Genomic DNA, 27,963 nt, shown 5'->3' on the forward strand with positions numbered 1-27,963 from the left:
ACCTATTGTTGGAGGAACAAACTAAGAAGTGGCACTTTCCAATGTATCTACGTGGCATAAGACAGAAATCTTGATGAAGCGAGCAGTGTTAGCAGCTCGTTTTTGCAGATGATACTCCGGTAACAGAACTTTTTAAATTCTTCTTCTTCTTTTTTTTCCGCGGTCACTCGCTCAGTGACAACGAAACTGCAGCGATGCGTTGTACTTTCTGCCGTTACTCCCAGGTGGCGCACGGGTTCGTTAACCTCCGAAGAGTCATCTGTATTGGGTCCGGATTGCGGAACGGAGTTTCGCGACTGGTAAATCGAACAATTACGTAAGCTACACCAGCGCTCCCTTGCGCGTAGCGGCTCGCTGAGGAGGCAAACTAAACAGGCGCGTTGAGTCGAACGCTATCCCCACTAAACATTCGCAACACCAGTTTCCACGGCGCGTGACGGCGCAGGCACCTCCCATGTCAAACCTATGCGTCAAGCTATAAACACTTTATCGGGAGTACTCTCCGTAGCGTGCGCCAGGAAACAATTCGTATTTTGAGGCAACTATCTTATCGATTCCCGAGTTTCCGGCCGAGTGCAAAATAATCGGCGTTTCGCTGACAACGAGTTGATAGCACACTCGAAGCCGGCGAAGGAGAACGTGCCGGAGTCGTTTACTGCGAATGCCGTTCTTACTACAGGTGGACAACGCAGCGAGTCTGAAGATATACGTTCGCAACCGTGGTACGTAGTTTTGGTAAGTACCACGCACGTTCACTTCCCCAGCTTTTCTTCACCGAGGCGCTGTCTTCATTGACGTTGACGCACGTTGCATCTTTCAGTCGTGTCGTCTGCTCGTATGTAACCTCGGCTTCTCGCAGTTCTCGCGCTCCAGTGGCGAGTCGGCGCTCGCCAAAAACCTCGATATTGTTGATACTATTAACAGATTAAGTTCTCCTCCCACTTGTCTCGTTGTACAAAATGTTGGGAACTCCCACCGCGTGTAGCTATTCTGTCGCTTGACAGTTGCGCGTTGCGCAACTATTCTGCAACACTATAGATGTGAGAAGACGCATAGTAGCGAACGATAGCCACGTGACAGGGATGGTTTCGCTCGAGCTTCGACTCCCTGTCGACAGCGGCGCTGCATTAGAAATCCGAGCCGGAAAGGGAGTCTCTGTGCTGTGCAACATGCATGCAACCATCAAATTTCTATGCATGCAACACTATATTTTAGATGGCGCCATGCATGGAGGAAGAAAAAAGCTCCTTTTGTCCACAGCACCATGCTTCACACGCTTATACGCCTATTCTATTACGACATAATTAAATCACCTTCATTGATGTGCGGCAGCAAAGGCACGGAGGAGTTTTATTGCGGCCATGACCCACAACGCGGTGACGAGGCACAGGTTCCTGTGTCTAGATTTGCCGCTCAGACTGTGCCCGCCAAGGTTTAAATTATTTTATCGCACAACTTGCAAGCGTGTATCTAGGTAAAATACGCATATGCGTCGGTGGCGTTACGTATTTGTGAGCGCGTGTATTTTCGCGAGCGCTTACCGTTCTCTGGCAATCTTGTGCGTTCACCGGAAACGCTCCCTAGAAAACTTCCTGCTTACCTTATTTTAGCGTGGTTTTAACCTGCGTTGCAGGCTGTGGCTGCTTGTGTTTCCATGTTTTCTGCGAATAAAATTATTCCGATGATGCGCTGTCAAGTCGGGCACTCATGTGTAGCGCCAGGATGCATTCTGCGGTCCACAACTAATTTGCTATCGCAAGTCAAAACGTTCTGTTTCCCGACAGATGAAAGCAGAAAGAGCGCCTGGATTGCAGCGATCAGGCGACAAAAACTGAATTCCCACAAAGAGCGCGTAGATTTGTTCTGCCCACTTCATCAGAGGCAAGTAAAGTTCAATGCATACTCAGACAGTGCTCACACGTTAGTCGAACGCCCCCAATTTAAAGGAACACGTCGGACGCCGTCGTCTGCCACCCATGACAAATAGCTGCACTGACGCCTGATGTGGATAGCAAAATGTGAAAGCTGGCTAACAACGAAAATCCATCGTAAAGGTGTTTCTTCTAGTTGGAGCCTCATCAGTGATGTGTAATGTTCGAAGCAACATTCGAGACACCAAAGCAGCCGTGCTCAACATGAATCGCCACACAGTGCACGTCGCGCTGCCCACGTTTAGTTGCCAATTGCAGTGACGCCGTTGCATATGATTTTTATGAGAGCGACGCCTGCGAGTGGGTTCTCATTGGTGCCAGCAAATGACTCATCGACTGTCGTGTTGCCGCCAATGGACATCATTGCACTCTAGCTAATTTATCTTTCGGTTGGAGCGTGGACTGCAGATGTAGGCGGGTTAACTTGAAAGCTTAATAGATGAATACCGTGCTCGTGAGTAAACGATAGTAGTTCGCGTGACTCAGCCTCACCTGACATCATCACATAATGAGTACGTTTCATATTTTCTCAGTGCACCGAACACTATGGATCACGATCGATTCCGATCGGCGCGGACCTCTATCAAAAGTGCCCGGTGTGACACAAGCGCAATAATAACTTTATCGTGACCTTGTGTGCCTCGATCAAACTACATAAATATGTAAGCGGCTGTGATAGGAGACAGCAGGTTTCTAGCTCCAGTAGAAAAGCTGAATTGCACGACTTCCCTATCCAGTGTATCAGGCAGCTCTTCTCTCCACTGCACCTCTCTACTTGTACCTCCCCCGTGCGACGTTGTCGAGCCCCTTCATATACTCCCTAGACATCGCTCCAAGCACATCTGCAGGAATGCGCCAGAAATAATAGAGCAACAAACTCAAACACACCAGGAATACGCCGCTGGGACCGTTGAAAAAGTATTACCGGAAGTGGCGCACCGGAAGTTTTCTTGGGCAGGCCGTTCGGCGCATGCCTGTTTGTTTACAAACAGCGAAACCGTCCGAGCTACCGGTTTACGTTTCCAAAAAAAAAATATGTGACATACTTCGTGTTTTATTTCACGAGAAATCATTCGTTTATTTTTTATCATTGAGAGCCTGCCAACGAGGGACAGACTCTCGCTCCATTGCTCGAAAACCGAGGAGGAATAGAAACGATAACTGTCATTTTTCAGTTATCTCAATTTTATTTATTATCAGATTTCCTTTCTTTTTTTCGTTGTTCTCTTTAAAAAAAAAGCGTCTTCAATTAGCTTGAAAACACTGTGGCATCACGGGCATACCCATAAAACCAGCTTTCGGCACCTTTTGTGATCTTCGAAGACTGTTTCAGTGACTTCGAACATGATTTATTTTAAATTTACGACACAAAATATGACCAGTAGGTCTTTCTTTTGTATATCCGCCGTACATGAGTGAGCGGGGCACCGTCAACGCCGCAGTGCATCTCACGCCCAAATTCACACTCGAAGTCAGTTACTTAAAAAAAAGAAAAGAAAAAAGCTCTATCTCACACAAGCAGCAGCGACTCGTTAATATTTTTGTGTAACATTTAGACTCGGTTAGCTACACTTAGTTAAAGCTTAGTCTAAATGACGATTAACTCTGACGCTTACCTCACCTCGTCGAAGCGCCGAAACCGCCCTAAAATTTGTTGACGCCTCTATGAATCCTCCATGTTAGTCATTCCGAAGCACTGCGAAGGTTTTCGTGGCCATGTATTCTTGTAGGAGGAATAAAAAAGTCTCGAGGAGGCGACTTTAATCCTTGGCGTAGGTGTGCGGTGGTGGCACTCACACGTCGGCGTTCGTGAACCCTGGTGTATTCCGTGGCTTAACTGTGTCTCGTCGCTATGACGAAACGGATCTCAGAGGCAGCAGAAAAAGAAGCGCGGGCTCGAGATCCGCTCCGCCGGGTGCTGCAACAAACCCTGCCGCTCACAAGAAAACCGCCTGCTCACTCAATTAAACTTCATTAATTATCACGGCATTCAATTGGCCCTTATATTAAGTTAACGTACGCTGCTATATCATATATATATATATATATATATATATATATATATATATATATATATATATATATATATATATATATATATATATATATATATATATATATATTGTACTGAATATGAATGACAGACGCTACGCTGTTACGGAAGACAACGACGACGATCGGTGGCCGTTGTTGTCGCTCGCGCACGCGCTCGCCGGTAGCCAGACCTGCCTGATAAAGAGCCTTTCGCAAAGCAACGTCTGACCCTTTCTTGACGTACAACACCCCTATTTTAAGTGGTGGAGGAGCCGGGGTTCCCGTCAACCTGGAACTTCGCAATCGGACGCTACCATCGCCTTTCACCATGACTGCTCCCGGCCCTTCGCAAGCTACCGCAACCACGACAGTCTTCTGTACTGGTGTGCCTCGGCAACGCGACCCACCCGTATTTCGCGGCGACGACGAGCACGACGTGGAGGATTGGCTCGTCGAGTACGAAATAGTAAGCGCTTCCAACAAATGGGACGACTGCGACAAGCTCACGAACGTGCGCTTTTACCTCGCTGATGTGGCTAGCCTCTGGTTTAAAAACCATGAAGGTGAAATCACCACCTGGTCGACGTTTAAGGCAACCATCGCCGCGGTCTTCGGTCGTCCCGCCGTGCGCCGGCTTCGCGCGGAACAGCGTCTGCGTAGTCGAGTCCAGCGCAGGGACGAGACCTTTACAAGCTACATCGAAGATGTCTTGTCTCTTTGCAAGCGCGTCGACCCATCTCTCCCCGAACTCGACAAAATCAAGCACATCATGAAAGGCGTCGACGACGATACGTTCCAGATGCTCGTTGCTCGAAATCCTCAGACTGTCGCCGACGTGGTCCAACTCTGTCAGTCGTACGACGAGTTGCGAAAGCAGCGCATCTCGACGCGACGTGCAGCCGATGATACAGCCGAGGTTTCCGCCCTTGTCAACGACGTCACCGCTGATCATACCATTTTACTGCCACATATAAAGCAGTTTATCCGTGAGGAAGTTGCGCGTCAACTTTCCCTTGTCGCCCGAACACCTGAGCCAGTGACACCATTAGACCCACGTCTGCGCCAGGTCATTCAGACACAAGTAGCGCAGGCACTACCGCCATCGCCGCCTGTCACCACACCGCTGACGTACGCTGCCATCGTTTCCAGACCACCGGCCCCAACTGTTTCTGGCACCTACCGGGACACCGGGTCCTTCTACACTCCGACGCCGCCCACACGCATGGTACCCCTTCCTACATCGACCACCGGACCTTCTGCTGTTAGCCCATGGCGTACCTTCGACAATCGGCCCATATGTTTTGCGTGCGGTTTTGTGGGGCATATAGCACGCTACTGTCGCCGTCGCAACCTCCAGTCTCAGGACGGTGGGAATTCCACAAATCAAGCTGCTCCGTGTCCCCAACGACCTCCTTCTCCTCTCGCCGACTCGTTTTCCCCACGACGCCCTTTCGACCCCCGCCGGTCATCACCGCCCCGTCGCCGATCCGTTTCCCCGATGCATCGCCGCCCTAGCCCCGCACGAGAGGAAAACTGACAGCCGCAGTTCCGGAGGCAAGAACTGCGTTGTCGTCGAACTCTTCAAGACCTCCTCTTTATCCGCCCAACGAAATCGATATAGAAGTAGAAGGTGTCGCCGTACGTGCACTTGTCGACACAGGCGCTGTCGTTTCTGTAATTAGTGAAAAACTGTGTCGCAATTTGAGAAAAGTCACAACGCCGCTTACCAATCTTGCCCTGCGTACGGCGACCTCGCATTACATTGCACCGACGGCTCAGTGCACAGCTCGCGTTGTTATTCAAGATGTTTGGTATGCCGTCAAGTTTGTCGTTCTTCCCCGCTCATCCTACGACGTCATACTAGGCTGGGATTTCCTTTCTAACCATCAGGCCCTCGTCGACTGCGCTCGTGCTGAACTGACATTGACGACTCCGTGCCCTGACCTCGACGACCGCAGTGCGCCTAAAGTATTCGCCGCAGCCGACGTCCACATCGCGCCTTTGTCCGCCGTTCTAGTGCCTGTGTTTTGCCCTGCTGCCACTAACTCGACCCTACTGTTTCAACCATCTATAACTAGTGCGCGCCACCGAACTTTCCTCCTCCCATTTGCCATCATCGATTTTTCCAACGGTTCCGCGGCACTTTACGCGTGCAACGTCTCTGCTTGCCCGTATATCCTACTACGTGGCGAGTGTCTGGGGACCCTTGAGACCTTGGATTGCATTTTCGAAGACCCAATGCTTCCAGACAAGCCATCACTACCGACTTGTGCCATTACACCTGCAACTGACACCGAAGTTCCTATGGACGTGTTCCGCAAATCTATCGACTCCCACCTCACGCCTGGACAGCAGGAACAGCTGGTCAAGCTCCTCCAGCGTTTTCGAGCCTCCTTCGACCACGGCCAGCCTTCCTTAGGTCGAGCGTCAGCTGTTGTTCACCGTATTGATACCGGTCAACAGGCACCATTGCGGCAGCGTCCATACCGTGTGTCAACTGCCGAACGCCGTGTCATCAGTGACCAGGTCGATGACATGCTCAAACGTGGCATAGTCCAACCATCCAGCAGTCCCTGGGCCTCTCCAGTTGTGCTGGTGAAGAAGAAGGACGGATCCATCAGATTCTGCGTGGATTACCGGCGTCTCAACCGAATCACCCGCAAGGATGTCTATCCTCTGCCGCGCATTGACGATGCCTTAGACTGCCTACAGGGAGCAGAATTCTTCTCTTCCTTAAATCTGCGCTCTGGATACTGGCCGATACGCATGGCGGAGGCCGGTCGCGAAAAAAACACCTTTCGTCACGACCGACGGGCTCTATGATTTCACAGTCATGCCCTTTGACCTGTGCAACGCGCCAGCTACATTCGAGCGAATGATGGACACGATCCTTCGAGGCCTCAAGTGGAATATTTGCCTTTGTTACTTAGACGACATTGTCGTCTTTTCAACCGATTTTTCGACCCATTTAACCCGCCTCGAGCAAGTTCTCGCTTGCCTCTCCGCCGCTGGACTGCAACTGAACTTGAAGAAGTGCCACTTCGCCGCTCGAAAGCTTACGATCCTAGGCCACGTGGTTTCGAAGGACGGCATTCTCCCTGACCCAGCCAAACTTACAGCCGTTTCAGCGTTTCCCAAACCGACTACCATGAAACAGCTCCGAAGCTTCATTGGTCTTTGTTCTTATTTCCGGCGCTTCGTTCGCAATTTCGCGACCATCATCGCTCCTTTGACCAAGCTCCTCGCCGGCTCTAGTGATCTTTCGGCATGGTCTCCCCCTTGTGACGATGCTTTCAACGAACTGCGCCGCCTCCTTACGTCGCCGCCAATTCTGCGACACTATGACCCATCTGCACCCACGGAGATCCACACAGACGCTAGCGGTGTCGGGCTGGGCGCTGTTCTTGCGCAGCGGAAAGACGGCTTTCCAGAGTACGTCGTTGCCTACGCAAGCCGAACTCTAAGTAAAGCCGAAAGCAACTATTCTGTCACCGAAAAGGAGTGCCTGGCTATTATTTGGGCGATAGAGAAATTTCGGCCTTACGTGTATGGACGCCCTTTTGACATCGTGACTGACCACCACGCCCTTTGCTGGTTGTCGTCACTAAAGGATCCAAGTGGTCGCCTCGCCCGATGGGCGTTACGCCTACAAGAGTACGATATCCGCGTGGTGTATCGCTCCGGCCGCAAACATTCGGACGCCGACGCCCTCTCCCGTTCGCCCCTTTCTTCTGACCCTGCCTGCTGCACAAGTCCTCTCTGTGATACCACAGCCCTCACCATCACCGACATGCCATCTGAGCAGCGCAAGGACCCGTGGCTTGCATCCATTCTGGACATACTGGCTGGTCGGACCGCTCCTCCCTCTACTCGCACGTTGCGTCGTCAAGTCGAGCACTTCACCACTCGCGATGACGTGCTTTACCGACGAAACTACACACCCGGTGGCCGTCAGTGGCTACTCGTCATTCCACGTCACCTGCGGTCCGAAATTTGTTCCACATTCCATGATGACCCCCAATGTGGCCACGCAGGTTTTCTCAAGACGTATTCTCGGATCAGGCTCCGATATTACTGGCGTGGTATGTACCGTTTTATTCAACGGTACGTTCGGGCTTGTTCCACATGCCAGAGACGTAAGACTCCTCCTCAACACGCCGGCGGGCCCTTATTACCTTTGCCATGCCCCTCCCGGCCGTTCGACCGCGTCGGCATCGACATCTACGGTCCCCTTCCGAGCACTGCAGACGGTAACCGTTGGATCATCGTTGCCGTCGACCACCTCACGCGGTACGCCGAAACTTCACCTCTTCCTTCATCTACAGCAAAAGACGTTGCCAGTTTCATTCTGCACAATCTCGTCCTTCGTCATGGAGCACCTCGAGAGTTGCTAAGTGATCGTGGCCGCGTGTTCCTCTCCGACGTCATCACAGCATTGCTGCGTGAGTGCCGCGTCGTCCACCGTACCACAAGCGCCTATCATCCCCAAACCAATGGAATGACAGAACGCTTCAACCGCACCCTTGGTGACATGCTGTCTATGTACATCTCGTCAGACCACTCAAATTGGGACCGAGTACTACCGTTTATTACGTTCGCCTATAACACCGCCATTCAAAGCACTACTGGTTCTCCCCTTTTTTTCTCCTTTACGGACGCGAACCTTCCTGCACTATGGACACCATGCTTTTGTACAGACCTGACGCCTCCGAGTCCACGACTCTATCCCAAGCCGCTACATACGCTGAAGAATGCCGCCAACTGGCACGGTCATTCACAACACAAGACCAAGGGCGCCAGAAGCACCACCACGACGCATCCACTGACGCTCCATCCTACGATCCAGGCTCGCTCGTCTGGCTGCGTGTCCCTTCTGCTACTCCTGGCCTTTCCACCAAGTTGGTCCCCAAGTACCACGGCCCATATCGTATACTCCAAAAAACATCACCGGTGAACTACCTCATCGAGCCCATGGAACCATCTCCTGACCATCGTCGCCGTGGCCAGGAAATTGTCCACGTGTCTAGAATCAAGCAGTGCTACGACCCTCCCGTGTTTACTGGTCCCTAGGTCGCCAGGATGGCTCCTTATTTCGCGGGGAATAATTGTACTGAATATGAATGACAGACGCTACGCTGTTACGGAAGACGACGACGACGATCGGTGGCCGTTGTTGTCGCTCGCGCACGCGCTCGCCGGTAGCCAGACCTGCCTGATAAAGAGCCTTTCGCAAAGCAACGTCTGACCCTTTCTTACGTACAACACCCCTATTTAATATATATATATATATATATATATATATATATATATATATATATATATATATATATATATATATATATATATATATATATATATATATATCCAACATAACTTTCATCTTGAAGAACCAGGACCATCGACTTCGTACCAGTTTTATTTTTTACAAAACTTTGTCTTGAATATTCGGGAAACCGGAAGTAAGTGCTAGACCGGAAGTGCTTGGAAGATAAACAATAATCTCACTCGTCGCTCGTCCCATTAGAAACAAAATGCCACAAGGGTAATAAAATAACAGCCATCCCAACTGCCAACACGGACCCGTAAGACATAACACCGCGGCGTCGGCAATTAATTTGGCTGAAGATTGATAAAAACACCTTATTTGCTAAGCAACGTCGTGGATGCTTAGCAAATAAGGCGTTGTGCCGCTAATCTCGGGCACGCGGGCTCGATTCCAGGCCACGATGACCGCATTCCAATGCGGGGCGAAATGTAGGAACACCCGTGTAGTTAGATTAAGGGTCCGTAAAGAACCCCAGGTAGTCAAAATCAACCCTTAGTCTCCCATTACGGCGTGCCTCATAATTGTGTCGGAGTATCGGCGCGCAAAACCTCAGAATATAATTTAATTTGAACGATTGAAAACTTGTCCACTTACACCCTGCTTGCTGGCTAGCGCACCAGTACAATAAACCAATCCGACTTGCTTCTTTTTCCAGGTTCGTGAAGACGTCTCAAAAGTGCAACTGCATGAAGGACACACTGTGCCCGTGAACCACTGAACAATTAAGCAACTCAACGTATCTCGGAAACATTAGTGGCTGCATATTTTACACTTTCGACGAGTTAAACATGGATTTTCGCGCTTTGATTCTGACGCAACCTTGTTCCTATTACGAGCACAAAATTTTGCACTGAGCCCCCTGTGTAGTTTCGATGACGGTATGATTACTTTTTTGAGAAAAAAACAAGTGCATTGTTCGCTGCAGTTGGCTTTCAAGATATGTACCGTAACTTGCGATACGCGCGCAACTTAGGGTACGTTGTACATAAGAATCATAACGATACCTTGCGACGTTTCGGATGTCAGATCTGGCAGACTCTGTTCTATTACCTGGTATTGTGTTCCTTTACGCCACAACATATTTCGTTGAGAGCACTGCTCATTCTAATAATACTTTCCTTTTTTTTTTTCATTTCTAGGTGTCACCGAGCCGCCAACGTATACACTAGTGACGCTCCGTCGTGACGTGTATGTTCCCCTACTGTAGAGTCGACAACAAATTATTCATCGAATTGCTGACGCAAGGCAACATCGGTTCCAGATAAGGACATCTCACCAAGCCGAGGTTTATGGAAAAACGTATCCACGACGACTTCAGGCTAAAAATTTCTAACTCATAACCGCAGTTCCTTCAAACGTTCCTTCAGCATTCTCTCGCTGCCTTAATTGGCGCACACACTTCACAATCCTCACCGCCGAAGTACAAAATAAAAGCTCTGAATCAAGGTTTCTAACATGGCGGACGGAGTCACGAATGAAGCTGAAGCCCAGGATACCGAAGTTATGGACCTTTTCAGGAAAGGGCTTGAGCAGCACATACGCCACGACGACCCGAACAAAGACCCTGCGGGCTTGAACAGTGGAAGTACGCAACGAGGTGCCGAGCTCACGTTCACCGACAACCTTTCTGAGAAGGACGCTGCCGTGCTCCGGCGAATGCTGAGAACGGGACCACCTGTGAGACAGCTGACTCTGTGGCAAATCTCGCTGGCCGCTTTCAGGGTTGCCTTCCAAAACCTCGAGGAATGCCCCTCGCTGAAAGAAGTCCTCTTTCTTCTCATCGACTGCGAAGGCAAGGACTTGGGCATCAGCGACTCCGGGGTGTTTGGAAGCCTGCATTCCTTAGACCTGCGCTGCGACAACCCAGGGAGCGGATTCGCGAAGGACATTGCAGATTACATCCGTCACAACAAGTCGTTGAGGGAAATGAGCCTCTGGAACTCCTGCGGTGGTGACGAAGGCGCCGCGGCTCTCATCGAAGCGCTGGCGGCAAACGACACCCTCAAGAAGTTCACCCTGTCCTCTATGGAGTTGTCTTCCGACACGTTGCTCGGTTTCGCGAGGATGCTGACGTCCAACTCGACGCTAGAGGTGGTGGACCTCTTCGACGTGTGTCCCGCACCAAAGGACAAGTTGTCGTCCTTGTTAGAGCAGGAACTTTGCGCGGGCGTCTTCAAGAGGCTGAAGATACTGTGGCCCCAGGAGCTCCTGCCGGAGCTCACCGCACTTCTGCGCAAGGAAGCGTGTTATACGGACCTATCCGTCAGCGTCACCTCCACTGTCGAAGAAGGAGTTCTTCGGGATTTCTTCGACGCAGTGGCCGCGGACAAGACCCTTCGCACGCTCCACTTTTATCCCAGCGAGGACAGCTTCGACGCACTGGCGGACGGCATTGCGTCCGTAGTGAAGCGTACGACAACGCTTCGAGAAATCTGCAACCTCATGCATGTGAAGCAGGGCAAAGAGCATCAACTCGTCGCCATTCTCGAAGCCTTGAAAGAGAACAGCTCTGTTACGACGTTCACGATGTACGCCGAGCTGCTAAGTACCGATATAGTAAAGTCCCTATCAGAGTTGCTGGCTGTGAACAGCACGCTGAAGGACGTTGCCGTCTGCGAGTACTGGGGAATCTTGCCCGAACAGGTGGAGACCATTCTGCAGGGTCTAAGGAAGAACTACACCCTGACGGGCCTCATGGTTTCCTGGGACCCCGATGACTCCGATGGAATCACCGAGATGGAAGAGCTTTTGAAGAGGAACAAGGCTGCGGAGTGCGCGAGTTTGGGATCTGGTGACGTCAAAGACGAGAAAGCCGCGGATTGAATGCTGACTTTACTTTTCCCAAAACAAAATACGAGAAAGGACCAATCACTAAAATCTACAGTGGTGTAACCAGAGTGCGTCTGAGGTGCGACTGTTGGTTAATGGGTGGCAGAGCAGCAAAAGTCAGTCTACAATTGAAGGAATTAATATGATGCGTATGTATACGAGACTGCTCTCAAATAAACAACAATTGAAAGAATGAGCATTAACATATGTAGTTTCAAATTTTTCAGCACATGAAAATTGTACTGCAACAATCAAAACTCGCAAACTACGAGTTTCAATACGAGAAATACTTCGGATATCCCTCGGGAACAGTTTGCATAGAACAGGAGGCCCACTTACTGGGCGTCTCAAAATATCGCTCAACGTTTTCAGGTGTATGGGGAAATAATTTTCGCATTGTTCATATGTACTTAACATAGCCGGTAGGAGGACGTGCAAAATTTGATTGCCATAATTATTCTGGTTCGAGTAATTGTCCACATTTCAGTTCATCTAGCACGCATAATTTTGTACTATAGTGTAGTGATAATAGTGAAGTGACTATAACGTAGTGTATATTGATGAAAGCAATAAATTTCAGAAGCTTAGTCACTTCTTGTGCTGAAAATGTAATGTAATAAGATGGCCGTTGCTTCAGCGTAATGGTAATATCAATAATATTACACTTAAAAAAGTAAATCGATAGTGTATGATCTATAGTTAATGCCAGCAATACGCCTCGCAGCTTTCCTCTGCAGTGGTACTAGTCTGTTAAGGTTATATTTAATGCCGTGCCTCAGACCACACAACAGTAATTATCGTGACATTTAAATGCGGGGTGACAGATTGTTTAGTCGCGAAGAAAACCCATACCGACCGAGACATGGTGCACTGAAGAACCTCGATTAGAGGGCTGGTCTGGTAGAAAGTGTGCAAAAGCTTAGTGAACAAGACAACAATAGAGGCACCGTTAGAAGAAATACGTTCTGCTGTATCTCGCTTATCGGCCTGCAGGGCATGGCCGGGCTTACGTGCGTAAGTACATATGCGATATCGTCGCCTCTGCGCTATGCCTCTGCCCGACTCCGATCTACGGAATTGGATACAATTGTTTTAAACGACACACGCGCTGCTTTCGTCGAGTGCGCATGTGGAATGTATAGGCCACAATGTAATCTAATGTGCTCCTGTGTATGCTACCGTGTACGCCCATGTGTATGCTCATGTGTACGCTACCGCGTTTCTCTGTATGTTCCTGTGTTGTGCTAGTGTTTTGCTTTATTTGCATGATCTAGTGGACAGGACTTTGTTTTACGTAGTACGCTTTTACATGCGACTGGACGAATCAGTGTGAGAAAATTTGCAAATACTTGCGGTACGAATTTTTAGAGTAGTAGGGTGCACTTAATTGGACGTCCATGAGTGAAGTTGTGATCACCCTTGTTTATATTTTAATACACATTATCTATCTTGTTTCCAATAATTGGTGCATATGTTTTTTTTAGATCATGTGTTTTACTTTGTGCAGCGAGAAAACAATGAACCTCCCATTCGATAAGCCCTACAAAAAGCCCTACAAAAAGCCCTGCGAACCTCGGCCTTCAGTTGACACCGCATTTCAAGGAATCCCCCACCCCTCGAACTTTCGGATTCCTGCTATCATATTTCAGCAATGGCAGTGGTGGGCTCTTGTTACAAGGTCGACAACTGGGCTAGTTGGTAAGGTTCCATTATGGTTAAAGCAGCGCAGACACGGACGAAGAAGGCGCGCTCGTTTTGTGTCCTTCTTCGTCCGTGTTGTTTGCGCTGCTTTAACCATAATGTGCTCCTGAATTTAGAGCAACAAATTGTCTTTCAAAGACGTTACATAACTTTTTTGCAAGGTTTGATGACACCGCAGTGCATGATGCAGAATGATGCAGTATTTGACTCAGTGCAGTGCTCACCCCTTGGCGTTAATGTCCAAGACCATGTGTTTATGGAGTGTTCTTATACACCATAAGAACACTCCATATGCGTTGCTAATAAGACAAAAGAAGAAGGAACGAGAATAGTTCACTGGCACTTGCTGGCAATACTACCGGCAATAGTATAACGTACTACTACTGGTAATTATATTAGTATGATGGTATACTGGCAATAGTATAACACAATGTCGCTACTGCAATCTATTCTGACAGGCTTTGTTCATATTTAGCCGAAAATCGAGGTTTACAAAATAAACTGCTGGAGTGGGAGCTCCCGTAGCCTCTCACTTTCGATTAGAGTTACTGTGCAGGAGCCATCTACAGCAGTGGCGTAGCCAGGGGGGGGGGTGCACACCGGGCCCGTGCCCCCCCCCCCCCCGAAATTTTTTCTTGCCATGGCACACAGAGCACAACCTGACACTCGACCACATCTGCCTGCCCGGCCCCCACTTCAAATCAAGGTGATGCCGACCCCCTCCCCCCCCCCGAAAAAAATTTCTGCCTACGCCCCTGTCTACAGCGACTCGCTTTTGCTGATTATGGCTCCCTTTGGGAGCCTATACCGTAACTTTACTGGCGATGTAAGGCCAGCGCTACCTTTTGCTTTACCTCCGAAATAGAGCCACAAATAGAGATCCTGGCATTCCGTGAAAATGTGCATTTCGCTGGCGCTGTTACCCTTGGTGCGTGCGTACTATAGACTCGCAAAGTAGGCCTAATATTAAAGGCGTTTTTCTCTAATCAATTTTTTTCCCTCATCTCATTTCTCCACACTCATTTGTACGCAGACATCATTTTACCCTAGAAGGGTACTGGTCTGAGCTAGCACATTATACACGCGTACGTGTGACGTGGCATGAGAAGCACCTTTTTATCTAAAAAAAAGCATCACAGCACAACCAATATACTTGCAGTCACTAGCAAATCATACTAAACGCAAGGTGACATGGAACACCGAGATATACGCCAACAAGAGACACACCTATCACCTAGCCCAATTCGACGCAGCCTCATTGAAATACATGATCTCCTTTTGTGATAGCATCATGGAAGCCATGATAACACAATTTTCCCCCGCGCGACTTATTTCACAAGCCTCAATAATCTCCTGCGTCGTCTGATTGCTGTGCCTGGCGACAACCTTTCAGGCTCATTTTACCCTTTAGGCTTCTTGTTAAGTTACGTATGATACATGTAATTTGCGTCTCCTTAAAGGACGCGTATAATCGGCGTTCCTCATTAAAAAATTGGCGTGCACGCCAATAGAGATGGATAAGATCTGGAATCAGTGCAATGGCATAAAATATGTAATGATATTCGATAGCAAGCAGCGAGACTTCTTCCAACACCCCAGGCAACCGCTGGAATGTATGACTCAATTGTCTTTCTTACGGAAACATCGGCGCTCGTGAGCTGCAAACAGCATTTGACGCCAGCTGCCGGCGATTTCACTCTTGATAGTGTGTTTCGGAGAGACCTTAGGCTGAAAATATAAATTAAGTCGAATTGTCTTGAGTGAACTGTCGACGAACTGTTTTTACAGCGAAGGTGTAGTGGAATCTCGTTGATACGTTTTTTCACGGGAACCGTTGAATATAACGAATGACGCAAAGATCCTATTAGCCAAAGAGGTTTAAAAAAGGAGTAAAACATGCATACTCCGTCATGCTCTTTCTTCTTTTCATTTTCAGCGTCTATGAGTAAATTCCTCCGAAAAGTAAAAAAAAAGGAAGCTAGTATACTGCAGAATAAACGTAAGGTTTCGAGATGTATCGATCGAATCGACCCTCTTTCGCGATCGCATTATCCGATTTTGGGCAAAAATGTCACCGTATTAACCGCATGAGAAAAGATGAATTATTTGCGAGGGACGTTGGCCGGGAATAAAAAAGAAAAACGTATTAGGCCGAAAAACGTATTACGCCGAATCGTATCAACGAGATTCCACTGTATATGGCCATGTTCTGGAGGATCGCGTCCGCGGACAGAAGACTCGTAGAACAAGAATTTTCGGCGAGCCGATCACAACGACTAATCCAGCGTTTTAGCATCGAAAAAAATTGACGCGGCGTAAAAGTAAACGTAAATGTTTAGGATTTAGTCGACCATGGCAGAATGACGCAAACAATTCTGCCTCAAAGACAAGACGACTTGCACAAGACGCGAACATGATGTCATTTTTGTAGTTCGAAACAACGGGGTTTCTTTGTACTACCAGATTTCATTTTGAGACTACCGTTGATGAGATAACATACGTCATGCGCAAGAGAAAATTAAGACCGGAATTTTTTAGTGTATGTGTCTTCATTCGCTGAATACAGTCAGTAATGATAACACATAAATTCAATATAGAAATATTCGTTATACCACACCTACCATACTCTATGCTCCGCTGGCTTCTTCACAAAAGTGGAAGGGACCTCAATTTTTCTTTTGTTTTTATCAGCCGTTCTATAACCGTGAAACGTATGCTTATTCTCTTCGTCCTCGATAGCGCATCAGCGTATACTCTGTGGAGATCGAGTTCGGCCCGTAGTGATCCAACCAGACGCTTCAGTTACGTACGAGGAAGGGGAAGGGGAAGGCTCGCGTTCGCCCAGGCCGCAGCCCTAGTTAGCGCCTGCATTTTGTTTTAGACATTCTATAGATTCAGCATGCCACAATTAACCTTGCACAGACTTCCACATATATGTATCACAGCAATGACAGATTTCTTTCGTATATCTCACTCTCATGGCACAGTCAGTCCAGCTTTACGCCCCCCCCCCCCCTCCAGGGCCGTAACTAAGGGGAGGCTGAGGGGGTTCTGACACCCCCCGAAATTTTTGGATGCTTTAACTTTTCGGGTGACACTAATACTTGCACGCCCACACAGCGACCACCAGTTGCCAAAGTTAGCCATTCTACACACAAACACCCCCCGAAAAAAATTCCTGGGTACGGCCCTGCCCCCCCCCCTCCCATTGCTGTCACCCATCCCATTGCTATCAGCCAATGGGAAACAGCGTTTACGAACGACAAGCTTAATAATATAGTTGTCGGGGTTTTACGTCCCAAAAGGACAAGGTGCTTATAAGACACGTCGTAGTGGAGGGCCCCGGACATTTTGAACATTTGGGGTTGTTCAACGGGCACCCAAATCTAAGCACGCGAGCATCTAGCATTATGCCTCCATCGAAATGCGGTCATCGCGGTCGGGATTCGACCCCGCGACTTTCGGGTCAGCAGTCGAGTGCCATAACGACGAGACCACCGCTGCGGGTGCGAACGACAAGCTTCGAGAATACGGCGCGTCTCCGGGCGATTCTTCTAGCGGGCTCCTAAAGTTTTATCTTAGAAAGGTAGCTTAACCAACACCTCCAGATGGGAGCACGTTACGCGGTGACACATTCGAACTGATGGCGTGGAAACGTCAGTTCCTGATCCTTCGCATTTGAAGGGAGCCGGAAGCCGGCGACGGGACCGCCGGACGCGGCCTGTAACATTGAACTGAAAACAAAATGAGGTCAACCCTCGATTCGCTTTATTTACACGCGAGGCAACGAGCGCGTGTGTTATCTCTCAGTCGAGCTTGAACTTGGCAGCCACCGCCGATTACGAATCGATCTGGGGCGACGATATACCGTGGCACCCTCCCTAGCGGTGAAATCAGAGTAACGAGGCACGCGCAATGCTACGGGGCAAGGGAAGACCTTGGAAGCTCGTTGTCTACGCCACCACGCTCTCCTCCACCGGTCTTGGTCAAGGCGCACCGCTGAGGCCCCTCAGACAAGCGCGTGATCTTGGCATTGGTTGCGGAACTGCGGCAGGAAGGCCCTGCGGGCTGATCGCAAAGATTACAGCGGCGATTCTTGTCTCATTGCGGAACGTGACCCCAATCGCTACCGCGTCGGGAGTCTCTGAGACGTTTCTGAGACGCCGCCATGGCTTAGCCCTAAGCTAAAGGAGGCATGCGGACTCGGTTCGCATAAACCGAAAGACCATAGCTGAACGCGTGTTGCGGCATACGCGACGCAATCGTTCAAAGATAAATGACAAAAGAGAGTGGATCCTGTCCTTGTACGATATCAAGAGCCGGCGGTCATAGTTGTGGCGATGCATGCAACACGGCGGTCCACAGTATAAGAGGGGTGGGAGGGATGTAGCGGAGGGTGGTTGTGTGGTCGTAGATTAAGCAGGAGCCAATGAGGTAGAACAGCTTTTGGCCTCGTGTCACCACTATCAATCAAACATTAGTGTCGACTGTCAAACAAAATTGATAGCTTCTAGCTGCACATAGAAATCTTGCGAAACAGGAAGTGATCCGTAGGTAAAAGAACGCTGTTCCTTTTCTATATTTTTTATCCTGAAATGAGATCAGAGAAAGCTCTCGTCGCCTGTGACGGTGACTGATGGCTATAGCAGCAGCAATAATAACAGTATTAAAAGCTCAGAGGGTCCCTTATGTACTCGCATAAGACGACTGGAAGGCGAAAGCCATCTTCTTTTTCTTTTCAGTCGATGTATTGATTCTGGCCCGCCACACTCCGAAAGCTTTCTGCGCCTAACGTGGTTTTGCACTGCCTCTGTGATCGGAGGAACCTCACCCGGTTTTGCACTGCCTCCGCGATCGGCCCGCTGCTGACAAAGCTACGATGTCATGTGATGAAGTCATATGGTGACGTCCTCACGTGATGATGATATTTTGCATCACTCGTGTTGACGCCGCCGACGCGGGACGCAGGTCAATTTTCGCGTTTGATAACGCATCTAAGGCTTTCGCCTTAATATATATATATATATATATATATATACTCCGACGAAGGCCGGTCCCGCGGCCGAAACGTCAGTCCTTTACTGAACAATTTTTCCTTCGTGCTTGATTTTTTTTCAACTTTTACTTCCGGGTCCTTTGTTAGCACTTTATTGTTTATATATATATATATATATATATATATATGTGTGTGTGTGTGTGTGTGTGTGTGTGTGTGTGTGTGTGTGTAGAATTGTCACATGCGGTGAACCTCCAGTCCACGAAGACCACGATATCATAGATGGTCCTTGTAGGCACTATTTCGCCACCAAATGATGACGTCATGCGTATAATTACGCTCCATGTCAAGAAGTTGCGTATAAGTAAAAAGAAAAAAAGAAAGAAAGGTCTCTGAGTGCGTTTATATATAGTTTACAGAGGCTTGTCGTTCCTTCTTTCTTTAAATGGAGGGAAACGCCTTTTGAAAACGAGCACTGAAAAATGGTAAGATGAAATCGAATGTGCTTGTCACAGGCGAAACAAATTATTGATCTCCTCAGTCCTACCGTACAAATTTGAATACACTGCTCTCAGTTCCTCGGAAGTTTAACTCGGAAGTGGCTATACGTGAAATATTCGTCCTGCGTGTTAAGTCGGATGTATGCGGAGCTGAACAGAAGCCGTTATAGGCGCACTATTTCCGTCAGTATTTGTGACACTCAACTTGAACGTGCTCTGCACCATTGTATCGTCACGTACTATCAAAAGTGACTTTGCCTTTTGAGCACCACAAGTGGGCAGCTTACCTCCCGCCAACGTTACCTCAGTGCCAACTTACTTTACCTTCCTCACGCATGGAGTAGAAACTTTTAGCTCCTGATCGAGCCACGCCCCTAGGGCCGATCTTCTCATCTAATTCCTCTTTTTCTTTTCTTTTTTTTTAGAAGACCACAAGTGAAATATGTTCCCATGCGTGTTTGGCCGAAGGAGTGATGACTCATATAATGACGAATTCCTGCTCCTCGAAAAAATACTAAGGATAGCACAGCGGTAATATTCGAATAACTAATTCATACTTGACTTGAAGCGCAAAAACACGAAGACGCAAGTACGAAAAAAATACAGGACCAGCATTACTTCAAAACTTAGTTTGAAGCAGCGCTCGTCCTGTCTGGCTTTCCTTCTTGTGTCCTCGTTTTCGCCGCCACAAGTCATGTACTAATTCTAACATAATTATCATAATCATCATCATCCTATCGCATGTCTACTGCGGGACCAAGGCCTCTGCCAGTGATCTATGAATCCTTACATAAGCCGAATATCAGTTCTCGCACAATTAACTGACTAGATATCTTAGAGGATTATGCAAATGAACCAAGTACACTGACGTAAACAAATAAGTACGCCAATTAACCCAGGAAAGAGTATACCGATACGTATTTCCCCAGCAGTATCTTGGCACCGGCGCCATGTGAGAAACAGCTTACACACATACATACGACGCCTTTCTTTCGCCCGCTCACGAAATAGCACTCGGCCTTGCCCTACTGGGCTCCGTTTTCGCGCTCTTCGTTAAAACCAAGAACACTAATATAGAGCGCGCCGCGCGAGACGGACTGCCTCAGTACAAACGGCGCAAACGAGCTTCCAGCTGTATTTACAGCGCCAGCACGTCGTTGTGACCTTCGCCGAAGTTTTCTCTCCCATCTCGCTCGTATCGCCGTCCACACATTCGGCGCGTCGATTATGCAAACGGGGTAAAGGGAGCCAAACGGACCACCTCACCCAGATTCCGCTTCGCCGTTACTTAATCGATGCACTTGGGCTGCGACACACGCGAGTGGCGTTTCTTTTTTCGGACCTAGCGGCGAGAGTGTCTACCTGTGGCGCTCATTCGCCTGGCTCACATAGCGACACGGCGCGACGAAGAAGCAACGAAGAGCTGATAGTCAATCATCCACGACACGACGAAGTAGCAGCGAAGAAAATAGTCATCATACGCGCCCCTCGAACGTTCACTGTGTGTGCTGTGTTTGGGGAGGACGACGCTACCTATCGCTAAGCGATCGGCGTACGCGTGCTCATTACAGCGACAACCGCTTGCCACTGTTTACCGCGTCCTGTGCGCGGAGATTTCGCTAATGCGGTGAGCATGGTCGAGTCTACAGTCGTGGATATCCTGCAAATACCAGGGGCGCGTTTTCTGCGATGACCGAGAATTAAGACAACGCGCGTTTGAGTGCCCGCGGGAAGACCATTTGGCAGCCAGGTGGACACAGAGACCCGGATTCACCTTGTGACCTTTTGACGAGCCTAACCGGAAGGCCGTGACGGAACCAGGGAGGGACATAGAAACGGTCGAAGCGTCGAAGAGGAGAGACTCGTCGGAACTTTCTATTGAACTATACGGATCGATACAGCCGTGCGTTTAGAGGGAACGAGCAATCGCTCCGTGACGTACTTCTACCCTGTTTGTCCAACTGCGCCGCTGCTTGCAACGCGGATTGGTCGCCGAGCTTCAAGCGATGGGTCGAAGAACTAGACGACGACAAAAGTACAAGGTGAGTGCTGTCCGGACCTCAGTGTCGTATGCGTTACCGAAAAAAAGTAACTAAATACGTTACTCGTTACGCTAACAAAAAAATAAAGAAATCCTTAAATTCCATAGTCCAACAAAAACATATTTGCAGCGTTATTGCCCATCCTGTGAAACTGCCGCGAAAATTGCGAGTGTTTATACAAAGGCGTTCAAGGTCAGTCTCGCTCGCTCAGGAATTCAACAACCAGAAACGTGTACCCGCACTTGGAAGCACATAGAATCAAATTTTATTTTGAAAACAGAACTGATAAACATATCTATAATAATAATTGTTGGGGTTTAGCGTCCCAAAACCGCGATAGTATTATGAGAGACGCCGTAGTGGAGGGCTCCGGAAATTTTGACCACCTGTGGTTCTTTAACGTGCACCTATGTCTAAGTATACACGTACCTCTAGCATTTTTGCCTCCATCGAAAATGCGGCCGCAGCGGCCGGGATTTGATTCCGCGACCTGCGGGTCAGCAGTCGAGCACCTTAACCACTAGACCGCCGTGGCGGATGAGAACTGATAAACAGTGCTATATTAGTACTGCAGGGACAAACTTCTGACAACTACAACTTGAAGAATTTAAGCCACAGCTTTATTTCAAAGCCGTCGTTGGACGACTTGCCACGTACGCTTCTTATTGAATACGTCCGCACCTGCACGGTAAATAGGTAGGTGGTCGACGGACGCATATTCGATGATACTCTTACTGTCAACGCCTGGCAGGGCGATAGCGGTCCGCGCTGCGACAGAAGTCCTTATATAGCTCTGGGAATGTGACGCCTACGAGACGAAGGAGTTTTGTGTAAGACTCCCTGGAAAATCGGAATAAAAAGTAACCAGCAACGTAACGCCTCACGTTACCGAAAAATGTTAACGCAAGTACGTTACCCGTTACAATTACGAAATGGTAGCGAGTACGTTACTAAATTACCGAAAAAAGTAACGCGTTACTGGTAACGGCGTTACTTGTAACTCGTTACCGCCAACAATGTAAAGTCGAGTGCACAATATGTGGGTGCACATTGTATTTTTTTTAATATTCTATTTACACTCCTTGTATGCGGATTTCGAAAACAACTAACTCATATGCGTGCATGATTACTGCGGGGCCAACACTGAGATTTCACCACGTCTCTGTTTTGTCCAACGTCCCACACATATCCCTGACATCAAAATTACAAACTCAAGACGTTTGTGTTTTTTTTATTGCCCTGCATACGTGGGCACCACTGACCGAATATTGGTGGCGAACGTTGACTTTTTTTGTAAATGCAATCGTGGCTGCTCATCTGCTGGGTTGGCAGCGCTGGCGTAGTCGAGGAGGTAGGGGGAGGGTGGGGGAGTCGTTTGTGGTTGGGGGCTTAAACTCCACCGAAATTTTTTTCCAATTTTGCATCTGCATGTACACACGCACACATGAAAACGCACGCACGAGCATACATGAAGTATGGCTGAACTCCCCCCTTCAACCCAAAAAGGATTTCTGGATACGCTAGCAGCACCTCGTGACATCGCAACTGGTATAGGTGTGTGCGATTCCGGCATGGTGCACGGAACCGGTGAAGCAAAAGCTCAGATGGTGCCGCGGCTGTGCAAACGCGATTCACATATGATGCAGGTGCATCGCGCTTGCAGCGCGATCTCCTTGTTTTTCTGCGCCCGCACTGGGAAGAAAACGTGCCGGAGGAGATTTTGTACTTTCTGCCCAGTTTGCTTATAGGGCGGCGCCAGCAGGGAAGGGGGGAGGGGGGGGCAGCTGCCCCCATAACATTTCCGCCCCCCCCCCCCTCCTTCCTATGAGCAAACATATTCAAAATACAGCGCGTAAGTTCCTTGCCTCCTTGGCCCCCCGAACTGGGGCGCGCCCCCAGTGAAAAAATCCTGGCGCCGCCCTTGGTATGTCTCCATTTGTATGTGGCATTCATAACACAATTCATTGTCTTATGAACTTGCTCACTAATGTTTCAATAACTCGAGCAAGACAGATTGGCCGGCGGCAGCGTCGAGCAGCGTTCACGTAGCGAGCGCACGCGCGCTGAGCGGCACCGAGTCCTCCGTATGACGTCACGCGCGAGAGGACGCCACTCAAAGATGTCGGGGCGAATATAATTCCTTCTGGCAAGTTCTGTGGGAGCTTCAGGCGTACAGCAATTAAGAACAGAATACACTTCCCGCTCACATCGTTATCATGTAATGGAGAATCGTGTTGCGGAACGTACGTACCACAGCCAGAAAAAAAAAGAAAAACACGATAATCATCTCGGCGTACGTGTATAAAGATGGAGAGAGTGAGCGGCGACTGAATCAACGTCGGGTGAACGCCATTCGGCCACTCCCTTCCCTCCTTCTCCTCACACGAAGCTTGCTCACTCACCCGACGGTTTTATATGGGCCTGACGGGGAGTTTGTTTTCCTTATTGCGTGCAGCGCGCCCACTATATGATTGAAGATCTATCAACCTCCGTTTTACGCGCACGTGTCCTCTAAGTGGAAAGCTTTTGCAAGGAACTGTCCAGCAAGGAACGAACTCTCCAGGTATTTGCTGGCCATGGCGGCGGCATCTGCCGCCGCTAATCTGTTGCCTTGACGATTAGACTCAAAATGCGACAGCATATACATAACAACGGCCACATGTAGCTTACGCACGTACAGCCATCGTTACTACCGCTAAATCTATCGGGGTTAAAAACTTGTGCTCAGAAATCAAGATTTGTGGAAAAGCCGAATTCTCACTTAGTTTCAGAATACATAGCCTGTACTTGAACGTTTCAGCCTGTAGCAGTTCTTGGCGTCCTGCACAGCTACCTATTAAATTATTAGCGGCAATTTCTGCACTCAGCAGGAATTAGCGTTTGCCTTGCAGCCCATGCCCTGGACAATTTTGTCTCCGGCAGTGTGGCTACAGTCTAGTCCCGCACAATAATTAAGTGATTCAACAACTAAATCAATAATAGTAAACAATAATAATAATAATAATAATAATAGTTGGGTCTTAACGTACCAAAACCACGACATGATTATGAGAGACGCCGTAGAGGAGGGCTCCGGAAATTTCGACCAGCTGCGGTTCCTTAACGTGCCCCGAAGTCTAAGTATACACGGGCCTCAAGCATTTTCGCCTCCATCGAAAATGCGGCGGCTGGGATTCGATCCCGCGACCTTCGGGTCAGCAGTCGAGCACCATAACCACTAGATCACCGTGGCGGGTCAACAACTAAATCAACTTTAAACATCATCATTGAAACAAGTATTCAAAACGCATCATTCCTTACTGAAGCGAACAGTTCGACCCATTTGCCTATTCTCCACCACTGCCAACGTCACTGAGCCAAGCGAGAGCACAGCCTCCATACCTTCCCTATTACGTTTGCCCACAGATGACGGGACAGAAGCAGGCTGAAGATTACCCGTATTGAGAACCTCCCCGCTCCCGGGTTTGAGCATGAAGGTGTGAAGCACTCTCGCACGATATCTTTATATAGTGTTTGAAAGTTTATCTACTATTTTTAGCGCTCACGTCACTGAAAGCGCCATGTTGGAGTACCAGCATGGTGGGATGCGACGTTGGTGATGTGACGTTAAAGGTATCTTTAACATGGTAATGTATGCAGGTTATACAAGCTGTTATTCATGAACCGAACAGCGTCTAAAACATTCCAGAAGCTTCGTGATCACATTGAAATAGGTTAACTGCCACTTGATTATATATGCTGCCTTGGCGTCGTCAAAGCCGCAGTGTTGGACCGGTACCATTGCGTTAAGAACCTGTGTCCATAATAACGTCACGAGCAAGCTATCAATAGACACTAAAGAGTTTAAGTATCACGTTCGTGATACTGGCTGCTTACCGCTGGCAGATTACCGGGAGCGTAAACATCGGCCGACGGTGTCCGTGGTGGCGCTATCTGGTGGCGCGGTGTTCAGCCTGAACAAAAAAAAAAAAAAAGAAACATTCAGCTGTTATTGAGTTTATCGTGACAGTGTTTATTCCGGTGAGGATGGCTTGCACATGCTCAGTGGCGCAAACTTTAAATCAAACTAAAATATTAAAGTTAACCAAGTGTACTCCACTTCGTCACTTGTGTAATTTTTCGTTAGCAGCGTAATCGCTAGCAAGTTGCTTTTTCAGTATTTTTTTTAATAAAGGAACCCTCAATAAACAAGAAAGCGCGTCTATGAGACACTGCGTCGTGAGACGTTGCTCGCGGCGTCCATTAAAGAAGCACTGACACGAATTATATAAATTTTCCTGTTGTTGATCTAAATGAAAACACTGGTGTCGAGAACCCTAAAGAGAGTATCGTGGTGCCTCGGAGAGCATTGAATATAATCCCTGTCGGTGTCGATTTCAAGGGGACGGTTCCAAAGTGACGTGTCAACGCAGTCTGACGTAGGTCTAAGTCACGTGGGGACGTTAATTCATGACGTACGAACAGCAGCTCTGTCGCGTACGTCGTCTTTAGTATGATTTGCGACGTCACGACAACGCGCGTAGTGGTTTCGCGGATACGCAGTACGCCACAGCTTTAATTGCGACTGTGTTGACTCGTCGTGACAGTGTTTATTCCGGTGAGGATGGCTTGCACATGCTCAGTGGCGCAAACTTTAAATCAAACTAAAATATTTTATACATGTTTCCTGGCCCCGATGAGTGGAGAGTGTTAACACTGCATACCAAGAAAACGAAAACTGCCCCATCTGCGATGTCTAAAAATAGTGTCAGTACCCCTACAAACAGTAACTATAGTGCCTAAAGTATACAGGTATACTACGGAAACTTCAGTGCGTGCACAGGGATACAGCAAAAGCTAAGACTATAGTTTCAGAATAAATTTTGCAACCAAACCTAAACTCATTACGCACAAAAGGAAATATCTTTGGTTTCTGCGGTTTACGTAAGCCGTCGTCACGGGGCGATTTTAGTCTATACGTAATTGTTTGCGCAATCTAAAACAAGTAGCGTTGTCGAACACGGCGACATCCATGGCTCCCATTTCCAGCGTGAATTTAATTGCTACGCTCTCGCCCCACAACTAAGTGTTTAAATGAGCTTTCGCTTCCTCTAAACCCGCCTGTTACGTTTTCTCATCTGAGATCGTTGCGCGACTCCGGCGTCCGCAGGCCTATAAGGAAACGCGTCCTCGTAAAAAGGACAGGATGCATGGTTGCCAATGGGTTGTCTTGGCTTGGCCATGTCGCTTTTCTGGTACGAGGCACCAGGCACGAGCGCGTATCGTAAAGCCTATACTGCTGTTTCAGAGTGTGCTGTTTACTCGTGCGCGGTGCCTACATGACATGCGCAGAACGTTTGTTGTTTTTCTTTTTTTTTTTTAACGCGACAGCGTTAAAGAGCTCGTTTCGCAGAAATTCCAGTGTCGGCGTCGGTGTCGTTGGTTGCGAGCGAAAAAACAAGGTTGTCTGTGAACGAAAAATCGAGAAAGACACAAATAAAATAAACGATGAAAGTATTCGGTTCGCATTAGAATCGAACCCAGGCCTTCTACGTGACAAGCAGGTGTTCTACCACACAGCCACGCCGTTACCTGAAACTGCTTCGAAGAAAAAAACAAACCTACAGGAATCTCTCGTAGTGGGAGGAGTCTTCTTAACGCAGGTAATATTGCGCGGCAGAAGCGTAGAACATGTGAACTACTCAACGAGTGGGTGTTTGAAAGGCCCACCCATTACAAAGTGGTCAAACATATTTAATCATCAGCAGCATCAAAAGCATCAACAAAGTGAGCAGCTGCGTATAGGCTCGCGTGTTCCCTTACGGACGCCTAGTGGGCGCTTCGTGGATTCGCAAAAAGGAAGAAATATCCCGCCGATTAAAACATTTGCCGCTATCGACGAGTTGTCATTGCTTCGATCGGTAAAACCAGATGTAGGTGATACGGCGGCCCAATGATCCACTTCAATAAGAGCCAGAAAACGACCGCTGCCGACTCGTTTATCATGCAAAAAAAAAGAACAAGAAATAGACGTGAATACTAAAGAGGAGGCCCCAATACTGCGCGAAGGAATGGGCATCGCTTGGTCAGGGCGACGGCTGCCCTATCTTATCTGTCCCTTATGTACCATTATGTATTTAGTAGTGGGCTCGCAGTGACCGCATTGTTGCTGCGGCCTTGCAAATGAACCGTTTGGAACCTTGCCACAACATCCCCGCGACTGTTAATCTATAATTATTTCTGACTAGAAAACAAGAAACAACTGTAATGAGGGAGTTCAGGTGTGGAGATACAATCTCTCCAAGGCTATCCACTGTATTCTTGGAAGAAATAAGTGCTCGAGCCGTTAGATTGCGGGAAGGATTAGGCGTGAGGATCGGCGGAGAACGTCTTGTCAGCCATTCTGCTAATCAGCGACACTGTGGACAAATTCCGAACGAATACTATTAGGCTCGCTTGTAGGCACGTGCGCGATCTGTATAACTATACGATACCCAAAAGCACGAGCCATGAATGTAGTTCTCAACACACGCCCCACATTCACGAGGCAGCTGCACGCCTTTGTCTTGACGCTGACCGTATAGGCCATCTCTTCATAGGCGCTTGCTGGTTTCATTGGGCATAA

The 27,963-nt window shown here is 48.5% G+C and overlaps 1 protein-coding gene across 2 annotated transcripts; it reads left to right on the forward strand.

Annotated features, from left to right (window-relative positions):
- Window positions 1-443: 443 nt before the first annotated feature.
- On the forward strand, window positions 444-12,316 carry LOC119372013 (protein NLRC3). Of its 2 annotated transcripts, none has more exons than XM_037642443.2 (2): window positions 444-735; window positions 10,431-12,316. In XM_037642443.2, the coding sequence occupies exon 2, from the start codon at window positions 10,747-10,749 to the stop codon at window positions 12,112-12,114; it is 1,368 nt and encodes a 455-aa protein (XP_037498371.1). In that variant the 5' UTR covers window positions 444-735; window positions 10,431-10,746; the 3' UTR covers window positions 12,115-12,316. The 2 variants fall into 2 exon arrangements, with proteins under 2 accessions (XP_037498371.1, XP_037498372.1); XM_037642444.2 differs by having other exon boundaries at window positions 444-722.
- Window positions 12,317-27,963: the final 15,647 nt, after the last annotated feature.

This window comes from Rhipicephalus sanguineus, chromosome 10 (genome assembly GCF_013339695.2).
Source record: "Rhipicephalus sanguineus isolate Rsan-2018 chromosome 10, BIME_Rsan_1.4, whole genome shotgun sequence".
NCBI classification, from domain to species: domain Eukaryota; kingdom Metazoa; phylum Arthropoda; class Arachnida; order Ixodida; family Ixodidae; genus Rhipicephalus; species Rhipicephalus sanguineus.